Source organism: Xiphias gladius, chromosome 21 (genome assembly GCF_016859285.1).
Source record: "Xiphias gladius isolate SHS-SW01 ecotype Sanya breed wild chromosome 21, ASM1685928v1, whole genome shotgun sequence".
NCBI lineage: Eukaryota > Metazoa > Chordata > Actinopteri > Istiophoriformes > Xiphiidae > Xiphias > Xiphias gladius.
Genome location: NC_053420.1, coordinates 17602136 through 17626323, shown reverse-complemented (window position 1 = coordinate 17626323; position 24188 = coordinate 17602136). Strand labels below are relative to the sequence as shown.

Here is a 24188-nt window from a genome sequence, read left to right as displayed (position 1 = left end):
TAATCCTAGACACTTGGTTGAAAATACAATTCAGCCCCAAAATGCAGCAAATCTTGTTTTCTTTCCCCTAAATCATGACAGCGATTCAAATTAAAAAATAAATGAGATGTAAATAATCACACTATTTTAAATAGGTGTATAAATTCTTGTCCCTTATATTTATCTTATTGCCAATATCTACAGTATTTGTTTTTAACAGAAATATTTGAATTCAAAGTACAATAAAGACTGGAAGCCTCAACAAAGTGGTTTGTTTGAACTAATTGAATGCACAAAAAAAGATCAAAGCTGGCTTGATTTCAGTGATTTCTAAATTTCTTTTTCTGTATTGCAAAATTATCTTGCAGATGATGAAACCTTAATTACATGCTGTTTTTTCTGACTGGTTTCAGAACAAAGTATGATCTGTAATCATATGTGGGCAATACAAAAGCGCAGTAGTAATCACACTTTCGTTGTGTGCAAACCTGGGATTTGCTACATGTGTTATGGCTGTATGTTTTACCCAGAATAACCTTTTCATTTTGTCTGTAAAGTAAGAAGAGCAATTTTCAAACAGGACTTCTAAACAAGCTCAAGGACGCTGTTTAAGTTTAGCCTTTGTCATGTAGTTTGAATTTAAATACCGTAAATTGTCAGAGTTTCTAATGATGTCAGAAGTTATGCTTGGGTTGAGTAAACAATCTAAAATGTAACCAGAATTCAATTGAAGGCAGTCAGAGAAAGATGTTGAGAAAAAAAACAAAACATTTATTGCTTCTCTTAATACTTCAAACCACAGCAGTGCTTTTCAGGCACCCAATGTAGCTGAGACGTTCAGTCTTTTACATTTCGTCAGATACCCCCCTCACATCTAGGTTGGTTTCAGAGGATGCCTTCATATAGTAAAAGAACAGAACACAGTCATTGTGTACGAGAGAGCACAGGCGGTCTGGAAAAGTGTCAAACCATCGAAAGAGGCTAGAGAAGGCTGGAGAAGGAAAAAAAAAAAAAGTGAACAAAAAGGTGTTTCCCTAGATGTGTTCAGGGACACATGCTGGCTAAGTGCTGAGAAGTTGGTGCAAGTGGAAGCTCTAGAATGGTTGAACAACAGGACGGTTCATTAGTTTGCCTGATTGAGGAGCTTCTTGATGTCTCCCTCGATGTCGCTGGTGAGGAACTTCTTGCTGTAACGCTTGAACGGCACTCCATCGGGCCCAACGAGGAACTTCTCGAAGTTCCAGGCCACGTCGTTCCTGCAGACCGGGCTCCATATAATTAACTTTGGGTCGTTCATCAGAGCCACTGGCTCGTCACTGGGGTATGGGAGACTTTCCCTCAGGAACACGAACAGGGGATGAGCATCCTTCCCATTCACATCCACTTTATCCAGGAGCTGAAACTTTGGCTCAAAGCCATTTCCAGGACGGATATACTTCAGAGACAGAAGGATTTCTTCAGTCTTGCAGTTCTCCTGTATGGGTTGATCATAAGATTATGTTAAGTCCTGTGGTTCAAAAAGAAGCGTTTGCATCTTCTTAAAATAGGAACAGCTGTAACAATTGTTACAGCAAAACAATTTGATGGATTCTTGTTGCGACCTTTCACGAAGCAGACAGGTTCAAGTCACATTAAAAAGGTTCCCTGATAGAGTCTACCATGGCAGCGGCTCCCCATGGATGTATATCACAGAAATTACAATAAACCTTTGTGAGGGCGCTGATCACCAGATATTGTCATGGAATAAAACGAGCAGAAATCTGTGGCCAGCAGCACTAAAAGGGGGTGGGAAACTCAGCTGTCTACATCTCAGCAGTCCGGCTTCTAATATGTGCTTTGTATTAATCCACACTCACAAAAGGTTTTAAATTGTTAAGAACAATATAATTAATGGCATTTAAGTCATTCGATGCTTTACCGATCAGTCATCTGAGCTGATCAGCAAACTATTCTAACGCACAACCAACTTTCGGTTTGTCATAGATCACACTTGTAAAAAAAAAAAAATCTCAAATCTTCCCTCTTCCATACCAGAGTCAGCTCTCTCTTTTCATAATCTGGCTCTTTCTTAAACAAAAAAAGGAGCCCGCCCATGGTCTGTTCGACTTCCTTATTTCACAGAGAAGCCTGCGGATTAAAGGACTCGTCGTTATCAGGAACCATCGGACAATGAGTTACTAGTTTGGTTGCTACGAACTCTGAGCTGATAGATAACTTTTTGCTCATTGTGTGAGAAGCAGTAAAAAAAAAAATTACATGCAATACGTACGTTGAAACAACTGAAAAACTCGGTCGTGCCGCTTGGAAACCCACTCGGCATTCAATTTCCTCTTTCCTGATTCTCTCTCGTTGCTGCAACTGCTTACAGCAACTACTGCTTAGATGAAAAAAAAAAAAACAACCCCTTGACCTCAACGTGTACTTTTCATATTTTAACCATTAGCCTAACGAATGTAATAAATTAATTATGTCTGTTGCGTTGTTACAAACTGAGTGAGAATAAGAACAAAGCTAAACCTGAAACTTCCCAGTAGACGTTCAGCTGAATGTGTAAATAGGCCGAAAATAGCAACAGAACTCCGTCCATTTGAATAAGAAAAAAAATTTGATTGCAAGCGTTTCGTCTTCTCCGTTTACGAAAGCTGAAAATGTAACCTTTAAAGTCGAAAAGCTGGGGGCTATTTCCGGGGAAATAAAATATAACATTAGTAGCAAAGTGAAAGAAAGAAAGAAAAAAAAATCTAACTATCATAACCCTCTGAAAAGGAATTAAAGTGCAGACCTCATATGTATAACATTAATGTCCTCACCTGGTGGCCGAACTGGTTGCAGGGCACTCCCAGGATAACGAGCCCCTTGCTGGAGTAGCGCTGGTGGAGCTCGTTCATCTGGGTGTAATCCCTGGTGGTCGTGCCTCAGAGAGACGCGACATTCTCAATGAGGACAACTTTGCCCTGAAGGGAAGAGAAACTGAAGGGTTCCCCCGTTAGCAATTTGGCCGTGAGGTCGTAAAATTTCGAAGCCATTCTTGTGCCACCTATTCCCTGTACTTAGAGTGACAATATTCACCTTGTGTCCGAGAATCACTCTACCTCCTCCAGACTCCGGATCTTACCTTTGAATGATGGTCAAAGAGCTTGTATTTAGCTGTCAAGATAGTTCACACCCAGCAACCCGCGGGAAGGCCGACATGAATGTTCCAGTGCACCATCACAGTAATATGAAAGCCCGGGACGATAAAAAAAAAAAAACATATTTACTGATGGTAAGCAAACATTATTAAATAGGAATTCAAATTTAAAACAAAATTAAATTTGGTATGTCATACTTTTTACTTACTATCTCATTATTCCATTTAGTATCTCATCATTTTCAATCAGCAAATTTCGAAATGTTCATTTACGGCCATTAATTTTGACCCACTAAGTAGAACCAACTGAAGAAAGTAAAAAATCTTGACTCGGTATCTCATAAAGAAGGAGACGGGTAGCAGTGAATCGCTCGTACAACTTTACACTCTTCGATGAAGTTGCGCCGGTAGAGCGCTCTGTGGTTGTGCCTGTTTTCCTACACGGCATGTCCCGGAAAGACTCGCCGTACAATATAAGCAAACCCCGCCCTACATCGGGGAGATCTACTGAAAAAAAACAAGCCGCCCATGCTAGAAAATTAGAGACCGTCTAAAAGACATTGTAGGCGTAGTGATGTTGAACAAGCCCTACTTTTAATAGCACAATTGAGAGTACAGTCATCAGAGTCACAATTAAAAGAGCTATGAACAACATTTGGAGTTGATTTACTCGATAATTCTCAAACGCGCAAGGCATTTTCTTTTTTCTAGCAACCATCCCAGGTTAGCTAAGGTACACGAAGAGGATCCCTGACTGGACGTTGATGACGCGCAAAGCACTTTGGCGCGGAACTTTGTTTTGTAACTTGTGTCTGTGGACGAAATATCGTCGCCTGTCTTTGAACAGTATGTGTCACTTTCATCATTCTGCAGGATTTTGACAGCCAGCAACATAACATCGATTTAACGTTATATAAGTGAAGTATGGAGTATTTTGTGTCATAGCTATTGAATCAGTTCCTGAACTTGCTAACACCTTAGCTACAGTATATTTGCTTTGTACGAAAGAGGTGAAACTATCAAGTAAAGCTAATCAACAATACGTACACATGCTTGTTATTGCTAGCCTGGTCTGGCTATGAAAAACTTTCTGACCTTTGAATTTCCTCAGATGATGCGCAGAAAGCGACGCTCATCTGTGGATAAAGGAGAGGGAGCCCCTACAACCACTAGTAAGTTTTTACCTAATATCACAACATATCATAACTATGTGCCAGGTTTCCTCAGTGAAGTTCCCAAGCTAACGTCAGCTTCAGGTCAAGGATTTCATCACACTATAGCCAACTATATAATTAGCATTCAGAGCAAAGTAGAATCAGTATTGGAGTAAAAATGATATGCGTGACAGGCCCACTGCTTGTTTACTATTTCACTAATATGACGAGAACAGCAGCATACTTGGCAAATGACTAAAAAGTGTCCTATTTGGGAAGCCTTCCTGTTTTATTAAGGGTTTATTCTCTTCTCTCCACAGAGGCAAAGAAGAGTCGCAGCACTGCCCGCCAACCAAAGCAAGCTGTTTCAGAAGAGACACATGAAAGTGTATTCTGCATATTTCTGAGAGAGGCAGGTGTCACCTTGAAAAAAGGCGGCACATCCAACGAGATTGGTAAACGCACTCAGTTCAAGTTTCAAAACATACCAGGCCCATAAATGAAATAACTTTTTTTCCCCTTCTGATTTATGTAATCTTTATCTTTTCGTCGCTAGCTGTCGACCAAGTAGTTTTTCAAAAAAGGGTTCAGCAACAACTACGGAAGAGTCCCAGGTACCCTGGAGTAAGTATATGCACCATCACTATACACACACAAAATCAGGGTATTTAGCATGAGACAATTATGTTTCATTGAAATTTCATTGCTCAGATTGTACAGGAATTCATCACTGGATTAGAGTCTCACATTGAGGACCCTGAGAGGTTTAGGAATTGCCTCCTTCCATGTGTTCCACAATTGTCTGATGGAGATGCCAGGTAACCGCTCTAAAAACGCTCCATGCTATAGAGGCTACTTCAGACTTTGCATTTAGTTATGGAAGGCACAGTTACAGCCTAGACTAAGCTTATGTCAGGGGTTTGTATGGTGTAGCAGACTGACGTGTTTTCCCCTGTGGTGTAGTTCTGTCAGCTCGTTCCAGGAAAGTCTGCTACGCATGCTGTTGGGGATTGAAATGCTGCAGGTAAGATGTTTTGCATAGAATCTGCCAAAGACAGCTTGCATCACTTTTTCACAAAGGATAAAGGATAAAGGGTCACACAGAAAAACAAATACAAAATGTCTCTATGCTGCGAGGCATGCAAATGTGCATTGTGCAAAGTGTAAGCATACACAAATCCTAAATCTACTTTTCTCTCTCACGCAGACTTCCATCATTAACACCTTGCTTGAGAAACTCCCTGAATTTATGTTAGATGGGTCAGTATTTAATATGAGTTCACTTGACAGCATTTGTACTATTTTTTTTTTTACACACTTTTTCCCATTTGTCTTATTTTTCTAAATGTCATCCTGGTCTGTCCCTTACAGTGCTGGAGATGGAGGACTCAGTATTCCACGTATAATTATTAACCAGCTCAAATGGCTAGACAGAGTTGTGGACAGCAAGGTAGTCATTTCTGTTATGATAGGTTTTGTTGCATGTTCAGTTGTCACAGCCATTAAAGTTTTAAAGTTGTTTGTATTTTCGCTGATCTGTTCCATTATGTCTGCAATCGTGATTTCAGTCATCACTAACTTCTAGATGGCGATGTGCTTGTTTGCTTCTGCCCTCTTTATGGCCTGTTACTGCATTTGCAGGAGTTGGCAGCTAAGCTCATGGAGCTGGTGTCAGTAGCACCTGTGGATGTTCAGCGTGACATCATCACCAGTCTGCCAGAGATACTGGAAGACTCCCAGCACAATGACGTAGCCAGGGAGCTCAAGTACGCACAGTAAAACTCTACTACAGACCTGCGATTCTTGTAATGTGTCTGTGGCTTTTGTTGCTGAATATACTAACCACTGCTCTCATCACTGCTCTGTGTAGCTCTTTACTCCAGACGAACACTCAGTTGACTGTCCCCATCCTGGATGCCCTTTCTAGCCTGAACCTCAGTTCCTCATTACTGACTGAGGTAGTACACACACTCTGTTACACTCATTTTTGTGAATTATTAAAGGACTAGTGGATGTTACTGTTTAGGCTTACTACCTGTTACTGCCTGTGATCTCAGGTTCGTGGAGCAGTTATGGCCACGTTGGCTGCTGTGCAACTGGAAGACCTACCTGTGGTTGTCAAGTTCATCCTGCACTCTGTCTCATCCTCGGATGCATATGAGGTTAGATCCCTGAGTTGTGTCCACAGCATTTTACATTTAAAAAAACACAATATAGCAAATGTACCAATTCTATTACCTTGTTATTATTGTACCTTTATGTTGGAATCAAAAAGTTTGGCATGTGTTTACATCTGTGTAGGTGGTGAGTAATCTTCATAAGAAGCTGGAGCTGGAGCAGTGTGTTCTTCCTCCAGTGCTGCAGGCCTCGCAGAGCCGCACGATAAGCAGAGGAGCAGCAGTGTAAGACAACACAGATTACAGTTCACTCATGATTTGGCATCAATACATGTTGTCAGGAACTTATTTGGAAGTAGACCAGTAGGTTCTTGATGAGTTGATCTAATAGGTCTGGTTTTGGAGCAGGTCAGCTTCCACACCAGCAGCTGGCAGCAGCATTACATTGATACTGGACGGCATCAAGTCAGCAGTGAGATTCCAGAAAACTATTTCTGAGGCTTGGCTCAAGGTGGGAAATTAAATATTGATTTGTTTTTGAATTTTTTCCTATTGCTAATGGCTAACAGTCACTTCTTTTCATCTCCATTTCTTTCATTAGGCAATAGAATCTGTGAATGAAGCAGAGGACCATAAGGTGAATGCCACCTCCTCAGTTTTTTCAGTGCATTAATTTAAATGTGTGTGCATATACAGTATCTCTCTAAAATGTCCCTGCGGTGCCGTTTCAGGTAATAGATCTGCTGGTGCTGTTCATCCTCCATTCCACCAATGCCAACCAGAGCCGACGGGGTGCAGAGAGGGTGCTGAAGGTCAAAGTAAGGACTGGACGAATCCAGGAGGCTCTGCTACAGAAGACCTTCAGGGACTATTCTCAGGTGGGTCAGTCTGCAGACAAACAAGCCAAACAAGCTTTAGAGTTTGTACAAACAAGGTAGTACAGTGATATATATGTTCTGTGGTTTGGTAATTGATTAGTGATTGAAAAATGTGTTGTAATTATTACTGATGACAATGTAGGTCATGCGAGGGTATTTCCCCTCCATCCTGTCTGTGGCTCAGAGTCTGCTACGCTCCCCTGACCCCTGTGTGGTGCCTTTTGGTGGACACATGTACCGACTCTCATTCACTGTGTTTGACTCTTACTGCCAACAGGTGAGTTTGGGATTGTTTTTTTTTTTTTTTAACGTGCATAAGTGTATTTGTCTGTTGTTGAATGAAAATGCATGTGATTGATTTTTGCCCTGTATAATGGTTCACAGGAGGTGGTGGGCTCTTTAGTAACCCATGTCTGCAGTGGTGTGGGTGGGGAGGTGGACACGGCTCTGGAGCTACTCTGTGGTCTGGTTAAAGAAAAGCCCTCAGAAATGGCTCTCTATGCTGTGTTTGTGAAGGTAAGGAAGTGATCCAACTACCTGCCATTGAAGCTGTTACATAAAAACACCTAGAAACATTTATGAATGAGCATAATACATACAGTCAGCTACAGCTTGTAAGTAGCAAACGGTCCCTCGTTGTTCTCATAGTGAGGTTCTGTATCTTACCATTCCATTTAGTTTAGTTTTTAACCGAGCATTGTGTCTGATACAGGGAATTTTGGACTATATGGACAACCTCACGCCACAGCAAATCCGCAGACTCTTCCACCTCCTGAGCAGACTGGCCTTTGGGCAACAGCAGCAAGGATCTCACATCCAGGTGCACAGTCACACATTCATAGGAAAAAGATATGGCTCAGTCTTTTAATTCAACATGTTTTCTGCCTTTTCTTGTTGTTTTTCCTCCAGTGACTGACCCCACAATTGTTTTTTTGTTTTGTTTCTTTACCCCTCAGGATGACATGCACATCGTGATCCGCAAACAGCTCTCCAGCACTGTGCCCAAATACAAGCGTATTGGCATCATTGGTGCTGTCATGATTGTAGGCAGCATGGGGGCCTTCAGGTGAGGGCTATTTCTCATAGGCACTTAAAGAAGCAGCATTTTTCATGTTTATTCTGTCACTTTATCTCTTTATGTCTTGATAATGCTCTTTGCCACCATCCAGGCCTAAAATGAAGGAGCCACAGAATGGGTCTTTACCCCAGGAGACGTTCAGACAGGTATATGTTAGGCATTAAAAATAGTCAGAATGAACAATGTTTATGTAGCCGGGATATTGCAGTTGAAATTTTTCATTTGTTTTCCTTTTTGTTTAGTTTGATTTCTTCAAGTAAGTTTTTCAGTAAGTTTAACAGTAAGTTAAGTACTAAGTGATAGCTGTAATCTATAACTTCTAGTGTATTTAGACAACATTAAATCTTTACTTTTTAATATACTTCAGCTCTAGTTTTAGTATTTTGTCAAGGAAGTATGAATGAATGTAGAACTTATAATACAATAAATGTTTTTTTGACTTTATGCATTTATGTTGTTTAAAACAGCCAAAAGGTTGTGACTGAAATTACATTTAGCATTTATTTTGGATTTATAATTTCGTAAAATGGCCTTGTTTCACCTTTGTTTATGTATTTATGCCATCTTGTTTATTGTATTTATTTTAACTAACAATGGTGTTTTATCAACTGGTATAGTTTCTCTATAACTTTAATAATAATCTTATGGGTTTGCTCTTCAGTAGCTAAACATGTGCTGTGACCTTCCTGTGAAAGAGGTCAAGCCCAAAAAAATGATAATAGTAATAATTTCTCCTGCCACAAACTATAACATGCCACTTCATTATCAATAACTGAGAGCTGACGTTTGAGGAATATTTTTCTCCATTCTTGTTACACCTTCCAACACACCACACAGTGACCATAACCGGAGGTTTATTGTCTGTAAATATACTCATGCATGTGTGTTTGGCTTGGTGTAGCTGACAGCCCTGTTGGAGCTTGTGAGGTCGAGCAGTGAAAGCTCACCTGAGGCTGCAGCGCTGTACTATGATGAACTGGCCAATCTGATCCTGAGCTCTACCCTGGACCCACAGGTGCAGGTGTGTCTCAGACAAATATTTGCCGAACCTCTAAACCTAATAGATCTTTTTTTTTAATCTCTTGATTTATAACTGTATGTCAAGTAACCTTTTTAATTGAACTGACGTATAATTGCTGACTTGCAGCCAGCTTTGTAAAATGCAACGGCTGCAAATACAAATGTTTTGGTCCTGTTATATTTTTCCTGCCAACAGGAAAACATTGCAAAGAGTGTCCTAGATGACTTTCAGGATGACTTTGTCGTGGATCTAGGCCCGGACATAACAGGGTTAGTGATGGAAAGCAGCATTAGTGATTAATATGCTTAAATAATTATTCCTAGTTTCATTAATCCCTCCTACCCGTGTATCTCAGTTCCTTCCCTTTCCCGGCCCGTGTTATGTACAACTTGGATGAGGAGGAGAGTCAGGGAGGCATCGCCATCAACCTGCTGCCTCTGCTGGCCAAAGACCTCAAGAACAAAGGGGAGCAGCAGAGTCAAACCAAGAAGGCACACAAGTCAGTCATCCCACTTCAGCCACTTATAATTTATAAGAGGCTCTGATGAGTGATAACAGTATTTAATAATTGATGTATTTTACTTGCAGTGAAATACTGCAAGGGAATTTACACAGATTTGCATGTGTAATATCTAACCCCAACCCTAATCAATGAGATGTTAGATATGTTTATTGCTATATTTTGTGCAGGCGAGTGTCTCCTCTCTGTCTGTCTCCGTTTTTTCGCCTCCTGAGGTTGTGTGAGGAGAAGCAGCATCAGGGAGACCTAGAGGAAATTGATGCTCTGCTGGGTGAGGAAGAGGAAGCTGCAAATCTCTCATAGAAACCTGTTTGCTCTCATTCCTGTGGCTGTAAAATGATTTGTCTGTGTGCTGACATTTGCTTCATCACAGGCTGCCCTCTGATCCTAACAGACATGGATGTAGTAGAGAAAATAGAGAGTCTGTCAAAAGCTGAGAGAGAGTTCCTCTGTACTTTGCTCTTTCACACCATCAACTGGTTCAGAGAGGTAACTGCATGTTATTGTAAAATGGGCTCGACTGATACGGACAAAGTTTTTCTCATACGTAGTAGATGTGTATAAAGCTGTGCCTTACCCCTGTTTTGTGGAAGGTCATAAATGCATTTTGCACTCAAAAAGAAACTGAGATGAAGATGAAAGTGATGACTCGTCTGCAGAACATCACCTACCTTCAGACACTGTTGGAGAGGGCTTTGGCTGGTGAGTTTTTGATCTGTCGATATTTGGAGGTTTCAAAATCTTATGCCATGTGGTGACAATTCTACTGAAGATTTTAAAATAATATCCTCTTTTCTTTGTGTTTCAGGAACACCTGGCTACGTTCCACCTGTTGCTAACTTTGATGGAGAAAGCACAGACGGAGTAATACTTAGTTCTGCTGCTTCTGTGAATAAGGCAAAGAAAGGTGACCAAGCCTAACGGAAAATATTTGACTCTGTTTTGTGTTGATGAAATCAAATACTCTACATAAAGAATTAATACTTATGTGACCTGTCTTACTCACATATGTTATTTAGATGGCATAGGAAAGAAGAGGAAGGCCCCTGTTAAGAGTTCCTCAGAAAGCAGCTGTCAGCTTGAGGACACGACTGAAGTGAATGAAACTCAGCAGGTAAACCTTGACCTCTCACATTCATCTCTTTTTAATGTAACTGAGCTAAAAAGGTGATTCTGGATGTGCTAAAGGAGCAGCCAGAGAAAGAGAAAGAAAAGGAGATCCGGCAAGGAGTCAGCCTGTTGTCCTACAGACAGTTTTTCAGGGAGCTGGACATGGAGGTGCTTAGTGTGCTGCAGTGTGGCCTGCTGTCTCGCTCACTGTTGGACTCTGAGCTCAACACCAAGGTGAGAAGAAGAATCTCTCTAATTTTATATAAAAGGGTGGGCCTTTTTACATTTTTTTACTAATTTAATTTAAAACAAGATCAGGGGTTTCAAACTCAGGGCAGATCTCAGCAGTGTCTTTTTAGCTGTCAGAAATTAACAAGGAAATGAAGATAATTTCAAAACCCATGATTTAAACACAGAGGAAAAAGATCTGGTGGGATTAAAATTTAAAGGAAAGTTATATAACTCCTCTAATAATTTGACATTGAGGTGCGGGAGGAGGTCCTGCTGGGTCCTGCTGAGCTGGTCCTCCTGCTGGAGGATATGCTTCGAAAACTGGAGTTCAGTCTTACAGCTGCCCCTGCCAAGAGAGCCCCTTTCCTCAAGGTACAAAAAAAAGCGAATTACAAACAGAGTGAGCATACAGGTGACAAACACGTATCAGAACATTAAATGTAACTGTGCAGGGGTTTGAAAGGTGTGGCATTTGCACAAAACATTAGACAGGGTCTGGGGGAAAACCTGTTGCTCTGTCGCAACACTATTTATACATTTTAGGTGATTAGGTGATTATCCATTCATATATGATAATATGTGAATATGTAATTAGTTGCAACTGTATAAAACTGTAATATGCTTAAATGAACAAAAATGATATATTTTCTTGCACAGGGAAGGGCCGATAAAAGTGTGGGCTTCTCCCATCTACAACAGAGGAGCTCCAAGGATTTTGCTTCCTACTGTGTCCAGCTGCTGCCTGCCCTCTGCTCACACCTAGAGGACTGTCACAACCATTTTCAGGTACGAAATCCCACATTTAGGAGTTATGAGAAAAAGCAACATCTCTTCCAACTCTAAACAAAATTCCCTTCAAGCTTGTATACATTGGTACGTTTTCACAGACACTGCTGTCTGAGAACAACGGTGTTGTGGATGGACCTGCCACAGATGTACAGGAGCACCAGTTAATGTCATCTAGCTACCAGCTGCTCCTGCAGGTCCTGAACACCACCTTCAGCTGGTGAGGAGAACCAGTGGCACTGACTATTTTGTCAGACGTTAAATATGTCAACTCTGTGAAGCATTAGAGTAGCATGCCTTCGGGAGTGTCAGCGTGTAACTGGCTCCTGTTGAGTTTTGTCCCTGATTTGTGTGCATGTATGTGTGTATTTGTCAGGTCCGGATTCAGTCTGCCAGGTCAGAGATGCTTACTGAAGAAAGCCCTTGGAGTATTGGCTGAACGACTCAAAGAAGGACATTCTGAGTTGACCCTGGAACAGCTTGTAAAGTGAGTAACAATAATTCAATAGTATCAAATACATTAGTTTAATTTGTGTTTTTGTGTGATAGCAGAATAAAATGTACCTCTGCCTCCTTTTCTTTGGTTTAGACAAAGCTTTGAGTACCTGCTGAACTTCCGCAGCACGGTGCCAAGTCTCAGTACTGCACTGTGTCTCTCCCAGCTTCTGTCCACTGTGTCGGAGAAAGGAGGGAACCCCGCGACCTACAGCGAGCAGATCGGTCAGTCTGACGCGTTACCTCATTTAAATCCACTTACCTACTATCCATTGGACTGTGATGGTAACTGTCTGATTTTTCTTCCCAGCTTCCCTAGCAAAACGTTTCCTGAGCCAAGACTGGGTGACAGCCAGGGGAGAAAAAGAGCGAGGGAACAAATTCAATGAAGTACTTCACACTCTCCTAAGGTGTGTCCGAATGTCATAAATGGCCATCTTGAAGAAAACAAAAAGTTGCATGCAGAATTACTGTAAAGCAAGCTGATACATTGGCAGTGGATTAGAGCTTATCACACATATATTGGTATTGGTATATACAGTATGAGGGTTGATTAGTAACAAGAAGTTGCAGAAATTCCACTAAGTCTGTGGTAATTTAGAAATCATGTTGCCATAACAGAGTTTGACAAACCACAGAGCGATGACAGGTTAGGTTTCCAACTCTGTGAATCCTTCACACTACGTTGATAATGTAAAATAAATTTTTTTAGATTAAAGGATTCAAATTGATTTGTAGAGCAAGGTCCTCAGGAGCATTATCTCTGCAAAACCTTTAGAAAACCCTTATGATCTTATATGGGTCTTTTGTGTATGTAATGTTATTTTTAATGCAAACTGCCAAGGGAAAAATTAAATATGGCTCTTTAATAAATGTTTATACACCTGCCAGTGCAAACAAGCATCTGAGCTGTCCATCCACATGCCACACAAGTAGCTCAGTGAATTTGTTGTGACCCAATAAATGGATGAAGTCGGTATTTTGTTCAGCAATGCTCGTAGCTGCACAACACTATGACCGCAACACATTAATGTTAAATTATGAGGGAATTAAGTCAGAATTGTTCCACTCTCCAATCATACATGCCCCCCCCCCGACCCCATCCCTCCTCCTAAGCACCTAGAAATGTTATCATATTTTAAGAGCACACCATTGCTAGTTAACACCATGTATTATCATGTGGTATTGTTATTATTGTGGACAAGCATCTAAAATTTTTAATGATGACGGCTTTTGTCTTTTCCCGTCTGCAGCATCTACCTGGAACACGTTGATGATGTTCTTAAGGCAGTGGAGGAAATAGCAGGAGAAGGAATCCCTGAGCTCCTCAATGCGTCGAAAGATGAGAGCTCTGCGTCATGGCCTACTCTCAGCAGGTAGATCCTCATCTCCATCAGTCCTTTGGGCTTAGTTATCATACTGTAGCTGTAACTGTGTAATGTAAACTGTAATTATCAACCATAATCACAGTAAAGAGTATAGTCAGCCCTCTCATTATTATTCTGTTGCTCATTCTTCTCTTCTTTTCTCGTTGTCCTTCTTCAGGCAAACATTCCTGGTGTTCTATAAAGTGATGATGGCAGAGCTGGATAAAGCTGTCAGGAGGATTCCTGCTGGCAAAATCAGTGACAACACTGAGGTCAGCCACATAGTTTCACCGTATACAATGCATTTCTGTGCATATACTGTGTGAAAGACCTCGATGTAATTAGCTCTGTAAAACAATACTACAGAACTCTACTTAGTGGCCAATCAACAGACTATTAAACATTTGTTTAAACATGCCAGTTTGTTTATAACTTCAATTTATAACCCATAGAGCATTTTTGAATGTGGAGTATGACTGCATAATTAATGGTCAGTTTCATCTCAATAGTCGTTTTCCACCCATGTCCTTCTCCCAGGCTCAGAGTGAGAAGCTGCTGACATGGAACCTGGCTGTCAGAGACTTTCACATCCTGGTCAACCTAGTTAAGGTACATCATCTGTTAGTGTCATCATATAGCTGTCAATGTATACTACACAGACTGTGACTTTTCCCCTAACCTGTTTCCAGTAGTCAGCCAGCTACCGGGTCAGGTGTTCCATGATATGTTATTCTGTTAGTTTTGGGTAATTCATACTGTGGGTTAAATTTGAATCGCTGTTTTATTTTTATTTTTTAATCATTCAGTCTTATCACTTATATTTCACCTCATCTTTTTGTTATTAGATTTGAAAATCAATCTGTTTCAAGTTAAGTTCATCTGCTCAACTGTTTTCCCTCTAATCTCTTCATACAGGTGTTTGATTCTAGGCCAGTGCTCAATGTGTGCCTAAAGGTGAGGTGGCTCAGCAATAGAATTTCACATTCAGGTGAAGCTGCTCTAATTTTTTTCTACTAACTGACTATAATGCTGTTATTGGTAGTATGGCCGACTTTTCTTGGAAACCTTCCTGAAGTTGGGGATGCCGCTACTGGACTACAGTTTCAAAAGGCACAAGGTAGACATGAACTCTTCTCCATAACAGCCTTTAAATGTCATTGCTAATTTTGTATAAGAATGCTCTTGGTAAACTAGAAGGTGCTCTTAAATAGTTAATGGACCTTGATGTTATTACTTCTGGAAACAATTTAAAACTATAGTACATTTTAGTCAAGGATTCAATATAAGCAAAAGCCAGTGAACAAACCACTCATGACAATCTGTAATGCCAATCTAATCAATATAGTTTACTAATGTTTTTGTTTATTTAGACAAATACATTTTGATATACAAGCATGACCTACAGAAAAGATTGTATTAAAACATGTCTTAAGGCACAAAGGTATTCAGAGATGCCATAGTGCTAACATAAGATTTTGTAGTTAATCCCTAAACAAACTTGATTCCTACATTGCTTTATACAGTACAACAGTGCAGCAAGTGCATGTTTTCTGCTTCCCTAAATTATTCAAACATGGGTTAAAACTAAAGCTTGGCTGAGCAGAGAAAAACACTTTGTGTTGTGTACAAAATGCAAGATGCAGATGTGTGTGATGCACTGTGTTTAAGGAGGATGTCCAGAGCCTACTGAAGACCTTCCAGCTCAGCACCAGGCAGCTCCATCACATGTGTGGACATTCTAAGGTAGCTACAGATCACACAGTTTCCAGCTCATTCCTGTCTAATGAGGGTTTTGGTTTTTTTGTTGTTGTTGTTGGAGACATCTCTCTGCTTGCACTGGTGCCAAATCTACCAATCAGGGAGTAAAAAAATACTCCTGTCACGTTAGAGGAAAAACAGTCAGAGAGTGTCTGGATAGTACATGTTAATCCTCAGGGGCTCATTAACTAAGCCTTGTCATAATGTGTTGGTGCTCAGACTCACCAGGATACAAGCTTGACCAGCCACGTGCCAGCCTTGAAGAAGAGCCTCGAGCTGTTTGTGTACAGAGTGAAGGCGACTCTGACACTTAATAACTGTCAGGAGGCATTTTGGATGGGCAACCTGAAGAACCGCAACCTGAAGGTATAACATTATTGGACTTGTATTAATGTGTCTCTGTGAATTTTGAATCTTGGACTTAGAATGACATAATGTATGCTGCAGGGTGAAGAGATTCTTTCTCAGAGGTCACAAGGAAGTGACGATGAGGAGGAGGAGGAGGAGGAGGAGGAGGAGGCGCAACGTTCACTGCTGCCTCAGGAACAGTCAGAGGATGAGGTACCTGCCATTACCAGAATTTCTAAGTAGCGTTATATTCAAACTTGATGCAAGAATTGTTTTTGCATGTATTTATCAAATATGAGATTATGTTATCGATGTTGGTTTAGATATTGTTATGAAAATTAAATAGGTTTGATTCTGTTACATTTGAGACAGTGTGGCCTCAGGGCTGACTTAACCAAGAATTAGTTGACAAAACCAAAAATGGGCTAAAAACTACAGAGCCCAACAGGTATTTGGTAAAAATGTTTGACACTCTGTGTACTAATTAGACATAGGAATAAAGAAAAGGGAAAAATATAGCAAAGTGAATAAAACCTTTTTTCATAAAACTGAACAAAGTATGTAAATAAAAAAACAAATGCAAGTAGAGCAATGTTTAAGTATGTGGTTAGTAGCTGAAAGGGTTCACAGGAGCAATGACCACCAAGTGTTATTTAAGGGATAAGCAGCACACAGTAGTAATACAGTCAGTTATGTAAGACAGCCTAGCAGCCTCCTTTCACTGCTGCTGAGTCAGTCGTTACTTTGTAAAGTTTAAACCATATATGTCGGTCCATAGGCAGTCGAAACTGTAGAAGGCAGTGGACCGATAAGATTACTCGTAGAGCTCTCTAAAAAGCTAATGAGTAATGGCTGACACAGTTAACAGGGAAACAGTTTGATATGGTGTCAGTCCCAAGACACCGTGATCTGTAAGTATGTGATTTTCTGCTTTTTGCAAGCAGGGTCATAACTTCAAATTTGCATGTTTGCCAAATGTTTCTCATGTGCTTTCCTCCAGGCCCAGGAGAGCAACTCTGAGGAAAGTAAGAAGATTAACAGAGACGAAGATGTGGAGCAAGATATTACAGATAACTCTGAGTAACACTTAATAACAGAACAATAAACCGTTGGCTTTGACTTTAAACGTTTGCATTTGGGTCAAAATCCCATTTATGGATCACCTTTTGAAGTTATGAATGTCTATTTATTTTATTGGCTTTTTACATAAATGCTTTCAGAATGTATTGAATATTGCCGCTCACTGGGCAGTGTGCAGGTACAAGATTAATAATACCAATATATAACCAACATTTTTGTGTTTTATATGTATGTGGCAATAACACTGCATGCACGTTAAAAAAATAAATGAGATGCATTTATGTACTTGCACTGGTTTCCTTTTCTGTTGAAGATAAAATATGCTTAATAATTAGGTGTTTTCACTGTGCTGACAAAGTATGGATTGTTTAGAGATAGTTTTGGTCAGATTTTTTCATTCAGTATTAACTATATTTTTCACAGGAATAAATTTAAAATGATTACTACATAAATAGTGCCCATAAAGACACCATTTTTAGGCATTAGTTAAGAATAAACATGCTCTATCTGCTTTGATACTGAAACAAAATGATTTATTTTCAAATCTAGAGACCAATTTCTATCCCAGGTCTTCTGTGTGTGTTAAACAGGAGAGGCTTTTCCTTTTCTCAATGGTTTATGTCTTTATGAAAACTACAGTTTTACATAACAAAACATAATCCAAATGTGATATAAAGTATATATTTGTACGCATATAGGAGCACTGGCTTTTTTTGTTTTCAAAACAGGCAAAATGAGTGACCCCCTTATTTTACTCTGCTAAACCTGAATTAGTCAATATTTTTGATGTCAACAGAATCAAATGACAGTGTAATGTGAAAGGGTTGCAGTCACAGATAATTAACAGCCACAGCTAAAGAGCTTTTTAGCCTCCTTTAGCTTGTTGTTTTGGATTTACATTTAATGTATGGTTAAGTCTGAGCTGCATCAACTCTGTAGGAGTTTGGTGGAGAGCACAACAGAGCTAAAAGCAGCATGAATATTGGATTCACCTTTTTCCAGATGTGATATGCAGGCAGGCGATTGTTTGAAAAATGTTAGCTAACTGTTAAGAAGTGTATCATGGAAGGTTTCAGGGGTCCAACACAGATCCATGGAAAACCTAGCTGATGGGATCTGAAAGGGACTTGAGGACAGTTAGACCCCACCACCAGGTGATAATTAAACTTATCCCAGAGTCACCAACAAAGACAGCAGTACAATGCTCTACCTATTAACAAGTAGTTGTGGATGAAAACATCTCACTTTTCCCTTTACATTGTTTGTCTTGCATTAAATAACATATTTCTCTCCTGATGATTTTACACAACGCGTGATCTAACTGGGTCGCAGCTGACGGCAGAGCTCTCACCCAGTTACACTGAATATAGGTTGAACCTGGCCTGATTTAGATCCTCGGTCGGGTCCCAGATTCTCGGAACCAAGTTGCTAGTGAGGAACCGATGATATGGCGGTAGCGGCGTATCCATCAGCTTGATTCGGTAGTGTTGTGCCCCCCCTAGTGGCCAAATACTCATTAATGCAGCTTTAAATTTAGCAAGTTAGACACATAAACTGACAGCACGCAGTTTAGAGCAAACTAGAGCATTCTATTTTGTCCTTAATGAATTTCCATAGTTTGATGAGCTTGACGTCAGCAGGACTCTTGTTATGTCGTTTGAACAAAACCCCTAATATTTGACTTTATAGTCCCTAAACGCAGCCCTGACAACGCTCGGACAGCACCGACAGCCTTTAAACAGGTCCTGAAAATCATTCACAGAGCGCGGGAATCAGCGAAAGAACAGAAGATCTTAATGAAAAGAAGGAAAGTCACAGCCTTTTTTGTTACGACGCTCAATCTGCTTTCGCCCCAGCTTCGCGGGTTGAACCATAATGGTGAGCAGCAGGGGTATCGTAGCCGTAAATGCGCAAAGGATGGTCACCACCTAAGGTTTACATGGACCATAAGGGGCAATATTTATTTGTTGAAATGTACTATATGTAGATTTAATATTTTGAGGGTGTGATTAATATATGCAACGTAGTCGCTTATATATATATATATACATATAAAAATGCATTCACACTTCCCTCCTATGTAGACGACAATGGTCTGTCCAGGAAGCATGTTCCACTGTTTGGGAAAATACAATAAACAAACTGTTTTTCCAGTCAACTTGAAGGAGTGTTTCCTCTTTCGCTTCAGTTTGTTGCGACTGTGAAAAACAAATATAACACCGTCTGTTGAATAGCCACGTTTTTGTGTGTGTGTGTGTGTGTGTGTGTGTGTTGTCGTTTGAACCTACAGGACCACAGAGTCGCTGTATGTACCCGGAGGAGGACGTTTAGCTTAGACAGATTTTTTTTTTTGCAAATTGCATTGACTACAGCTGAATCGCTCTGAGAAACCATGTCTGATTTAATCCTGGTGCTCCTTATAGTCGTGCTCCTGGTGTGTTTGATTGTGACAGTGGGGGGTTTCCTGCTCTACTCGGGGCTCTTGTCAGACGTGATTATAAAGACTGGGCCACCTCCAATCAGGAATGTTACCATTGCTTATAAGTTCAAGGAGGGATCGTACAAGGACTGCGGTGCAGCCTACTCTGAGAGCTGCAGCATTGGGCCAAAGCTGAGCTCCATCGGTGTCTTCTACGATGACCCCAAACAGGTGAGGACCCCCCCCACCCAGCACCCAGCACCCGCTAGTCTGAACTACACAGTACTGAATGTGTATTTAAACTTGCCTTCATGACATAACCATAAAACCCCATGTACTTTGTGTTCTGATAAGATGTTGCATACCATGAAATATGTGTTGTTTGACCCGAACAGAGTCTGAAAGGTCACTCAAAGGCCGATGCTGTGGACTCAAAGCTTAGAATGAAAAATTGTAAGGTTGCAACTATCAGCTAGTAATTTTCTCTATTAACCATTTAGCCTATAAAGTGAAATATGCCCATCACAGTTTCCCATAGTCCAAGGTTACATCTTTAAATGTCTTGTTTTGACTGACCAAAAGTCCAGAACCCAAAGACATTAAGTTTCCTATCACAGATGACTGGAGCTGCAGTGATTAGTCAGTTATTTGACTGAAAAAAAAGGATCTGCAACTATTTTAATAATTGTTGAATCATTTTAGCGTTTTTTCAAGCAAAAATGAAAAAAAAATAGATGGTTACAGGTTCTCAAATGTGAACTGCTGTTTTTCTTGACCTTACAGTATAGAAAACTGAATATCCTTTGAGTTTTGGACCATTGGTTGAAGTCCGGGAAACTGGAATGGACGTTTGTCACTGCTTCTCGTGTTTTATAGACTAAATGATGAACTGATAATGCAAATCATTGTTAGTTTCAGCGCTACGGATGACCCATAAAAATAACAATTAATCACACTTAGAAAGTGAGAAACAGTGATTTGACATATTTACATTAAAAAAACCGTATACAATTAATTGACCATCAAAATCGTTGCCAGTTAATTTTCTGTCCAACTACCATCGACAAATTGGTTCAGCTCTAAAAAATTGTATTTTTTTTTTTACTATTTCAGTCATCTAATGATTTCTTATTGTCTGTCTATGTAGCAACATTACTGTCTGAAGGTCTTGGAGATATGGAATTGCAATGTACAGTATAAGTACATGTCATTCAGTGTAATCAGTGTGTCAGTGTAATTCAGCAGCTTACTGCTCAAGAGGTTAAATGTACAAGCTGTCTTTTGAAGGAACTGAGCCTGAATGATGAAACCAGTCAGCTGTTCAATGCCACGTTGCACTGTTGATATTTTTCCCCTCTCATCTGTGGCTCCAGGGTGCTCCAGCATTTGTCTGCCTCTGACTCAAACATTGTAACCAGACTCCAAAGCAGAAGGGCAAACACAGCCTCTTCACATGTGTCTGAAGGGAGCTGCCGGATGTATGAAAATGAGTACACACTTTGTGGTTTAGTCTAAATCCAGATGTGTGATGGAGTGGTTCTTTCTTTGTCGTCGTCATTCTAATCTGAAACCAAATTTTGTATAGATAGGTCGTTCCTGGGCTAATATCTGCAGTTGTCTCCTGCTTATGTTTCACATACCGCCATTCATCATGAGCTGTGTTTTCAGTCAACACAAAATGTCTGCACAGCAGCTGCTTGTTAGACGGGAATGTTTATAGAGATCCCAGCTAATACGGGAAGAGGACATAGATATACGATGTGGCATATGATAAAATTTCACAGCGGCCCATTTATAGCTCATTAATAGCTTTTTCCATGACTTAACAACAAAACGAACTGTACATCTCTTTTGTTCTTTGAATAGCTTACATTGTGTCAGAACTGCTGACATTTGAGTGCTGAGTTTGTCACAGTCAGGTGAGTTAAGCCATCTGACAGACAGTGTGGCAAAATTGAGGCCAAATGTGCACAGTAACCCAGTCAACGAGATCACTGGGTGTCAATCTGTGAGTTGCCATCTCATAATTTAATTGTCCTTTATGGAATGAAGAGGGTGGCACACTGTTGAGAAGTCTCAAACCACCAGGCCAAAGAGATTTTTATATAGACCTGATGACTCTGTCCTGGGAGTCTGTGTCTATTTTGACATAATCTGAAGAGGTGTGGACCGCTGACTTCCTCGTGGAGATAAATTAGAAATCATAGATATTGATTAAATAAAGAATATTATCATTAACTTAACTGATTCAAAGTTTAGGAGTCCAAACTGCAAATGCTCGTTTACCTTTTGACTTCCAGAAATGGGTACAGTCAGAAAAGCTTTGCCCACTGATATAGAGATGAAGAGCCCAATAAGTCTGATCGATAAACATTTCTACATATATAACAAATTAAAGCAAATGTTTTGGGCGATAATGACAGATAGAAAGCTTTAAATTCTTGACTGGCCCTTTATCACTGAAGCTGCAAAGGGCAGTCATCATAGCTGTTTTCGGTTTTCAATGTTTGATTTGTGACATGACAATTTGTTGACCTTTTTTAGTTTACCAAGGCCAGGAGTCTGATTACTCACCAGCAACCACAAAAGGAAACTCAAAATGTGACAGATACCACATGGCTGAACTTTGACTGAGATGGAATTTCTACCTAATAGTTATACTTGGATTCATGTGTCTCAGCCCTGAGCTCCAATAACTCAGTAATTAAAGACTCAATGTTGTGGACACACTGTTCCACCTGAGAAATTTTAAGGGGTTTAGGAGGCCACGTTTTCTCACTACTTTCACTTGATTTACAGTGGAGTTTGCAACTTGCAGTGTTTAGACTTGACCTCATTACCTAAAGTGGTCTCTGCATCCGGTGTAATCAGCAGCTAAATCTTTTCACTAAGCTACCGTGCTCTTAAGTTGTCAGAAGTGTTCACTAATGCATGTAACAATGGTACAAACCCGTCAAATCACCAGTTCAGGAAGCACACGTCAAATTTTCCTAGTGAGGATTTTGTAAAGAAAATTTTATATTTGAATTTCCATGTGGAGATGTGTCGGTTTGTTTGCATCCACAGTCTTTCTTGCAGAGTTGAGTTTTCATGCAAATGATTGTCTAATTAATGCCATCTCACATGCATGGAGGAGACCACAGCCTGGTTTGAACTCATGGTGTTACAATGCAGGCCACTGTTGTAAATTTAGAAATTACAGGAAGATACAGTTCTCCTATTTCTCAACTGAGTTGATGAAACAGGTTTAAGGCGTCCTCTTAGTTGACTGCATGTGAATATGATCTGAAAATATTATTTGTTAATAAATATACTTTGTACTACCATAAACAGTATACACTGTAAGCTATACACGGATGGCCACTAGATGACAGTATTAGCATTGAAATTGAGTTTGTGTGGGAGGCAGGAGCTTGATCTGATTTTTATACTTAATTTATTACCAAGGAAAAAGTAGTGTGCCTTGTATTATTCATGCAGTCAAAAATTAGTTTAATCATATTAAAGTAAAATTGGATTTCAAACCACAAGCACAAGTGGCTGTGTATTAATTGGTCACTGTCATTCCTGTGGTTTTCTCTCCTGGTTCTGGATCCAGAGTATAGCTGCTTTTCAACAAGTAGTCATTTGCATTCACCTTGCATTCAACTTGTAATATAGTCCCTGTTTAATGACTACGATGAAAGCCAGCAGGACTCTGTGTCTTGAGGACCAGGATTCAAAACTAACTACACCAACTGATCAAAGAGGTAGCAGGCTTCTGTTAAAGTAGCTGAGTCTGTTGTATATCTTGCAAGTCAGACAGCTCTTTGGACAGTTGTGGGTTGTTTGATTTTAGGGGTCTGCACTGATAAAGGCAGGTGGTTGACATCCTCACATCACTCTGCTGAGGAATTTGAGGCAACACTTTACTAGCCAGTTAGCACAAAATTTAGTTGATCTTCTTGATGCGTCCTTCTTGTGTTTGTCATATCATGCATGTGCATGTTTGCATGTACACTTATAATTCCATAACTCATTATCATAAAGGCCTGAGGGATTGGGCAGTTTAGCAGTTTTGCTCACAGGCGTCAGTCAAGTGGACAATGACCCACAACATTGGAGGTTACACTTTAAACTCACCTAACCGTTTAAGGCAGAGCTGCCTCAGGCTCAGCTTTAATGGGGATTTGACACAAGTATTGAAGAGATCCCAGACTGGATGAAGTACAGCAGGCTGCCTGTCTGCAAGGAATCTCTAGAGCAAAATTCATTAATGAGAGTGGGCAGCAGCGAATGCTCAGAGGCCAGTGATTTTGTCATGAGGGATGGATAAATAAACTATCAGAGAGTAAGGAACTCAAAGATAAATGTCATTTCAATGTCTAGGTGGAATTAAGAGGTAGTAGAAATTTATGGATATACCATTTCTTGGACCATAATGCTGCCTGCAGTGGATATGATCAAAGTCTGTCCGTACTCGATGGACCCACACAGCAAATGCAGATGCCTCTGAACCCTCAAAACATGTTGTGTTTGTATGGAGGCTAAACTTGAGCTGCTGTTTGGTTCATCCTCTGATCTACTGAATTCCCACTTTGTCTTAGCTTCTGAAGCAAACCCACTCATGGCTCCCCATGACAAGCAGGAGAAAATGAAATGTCATGTGTAGATGTATATGGGAGTGGCAGTGAGAGATGCGGCGAGTTGTGCAACTGCCTTGGAAGAGGGGTATAAA

At 40.3% G+C, this 24188-nt stretch overlaps 3 protein-coding genes across 7 annotated transcripts in view; 2 read left to right on the top strand and 1 right to left on the bottom strand.

Annotated features, from left to right (window-relative positions):
* Positions 1-131: 131 nt before the first annotated feature.
* Positions 132-3134, bottom strand: gpx1b (glutathione peroxidase 1b). 3 transcript variants are annotated; one of them, XM_040158846.1, is made up of 3 exons: positions 3095-3134; positions 2790-2949; positions 132-1453 (listed from the first exon to the last, which is right to left on the bottom strand). In XM_040158846.1, the coding sequence occupies exons 2-3, from the start codon at positions 2865-2867 to the stop codon at positions 1103-1105; spliced, it is 429 nt and encodes a 142-aa protein (XP_040014780.1). In that variant the 5' UTR covers positions 2868-2949; positions 3095-3134; the 3' UTR covers positions 132-1102. The 3 variants fall into 3 exon arrangements, with proteins under 3 accessions (XP_040014780.1, XP_040014779.1, XP_040014778.1); XM_040158845.1 differs by lacking the exon at positions 3095-3134 and adding an exon at positions 3049-3094; XM_040158844.1 differs by lacking the exon at positions 3095-3134 and having other exon boundaries at positions 2790-3088.
* Positions 3135-3705: 571 nt separating this feature from the next.
* fancd2 (FA complementation group D2) lies at positions 3706-17095 on the top strand. 3 transcript variants are annotated; one of them, XM_040116280.1, is made up of 44 exons: positions 3706-4031; positions 4221-4281; positions 4584-4718; positions 4820-4887; positions 4975-5081; positions 5227-5287; positions 5471-5523; positions 5635-5713; positions 5905-6029; positions 6134-6221; positions 6321-6425; positions 6565-6665; positions 6789-6891; positions 6982-7017; positions 7112-7258; positions 7401-7535; positions 7643-7774; positions 7971-8078; positions 8215-8324; positions 8428-8482; positions 9238-9357; positions 9553-9626; positions 9713-9856; positions 10048-10148; positions 10251-10366; positions 10471-10579; positions 10686-10784; positions 10897-10991; positions 11066-11221; positions 11474-11590; positions 11876-12004; positions 12106-12224; positions 12381-12491; positions 12594-12724; positions 12810-12909; positions 13753-13875; positions 14045-14138; positions 14404-14475; positions 14782-14820; positions 14909-14983; positions 15535-15609; positions 15844-15990; positions 16072-16185; positions 16973-17056. In XM_040116280.1, exons 2-44 carry the CDS (start codon positions 4221-4223, stop codon positions 17054-17056), a joined length of 4353 nt encoding a protein of 1450 aa, XP_039972214.1. In that variant the 5' UTR covers positions 3706-4031. The 3 variants fall into 3 exon arrangements, with proteins under 3 accessions (XP_039972214.1, XP_039972215.1, XP_039972216.1); XM_040116281.1 differs by having other exon boundaries at positions 3707-3955; positions 16973-17095; XM_040116282.1 differs by lacking the exon at positions 3706-4031 and adding an exon at positions 4036-4136 and having other exon boundaries at positions 4219-4281.
* Positions 17096-17853: 758 nt separating this feature from the next.
* Positions 17854-24188, top strand: part of tex264a (testis expressed 264, ER-phagy receptor a) — a 71681-nt gene continuing 65346 nt past the window's right edge. Inside the window, exon 1 of the mRNA XM_040116408.1 lies at positions 17854-19702. Within this exon, the coding sequence (XP_039972342.1) occupies positions 19445-19702 (258 nt within the window). The 5' untranslated portion in view covers positions 17854-19444. The remainder of the gene's footprint in view (positions 19703-24188) is intronic.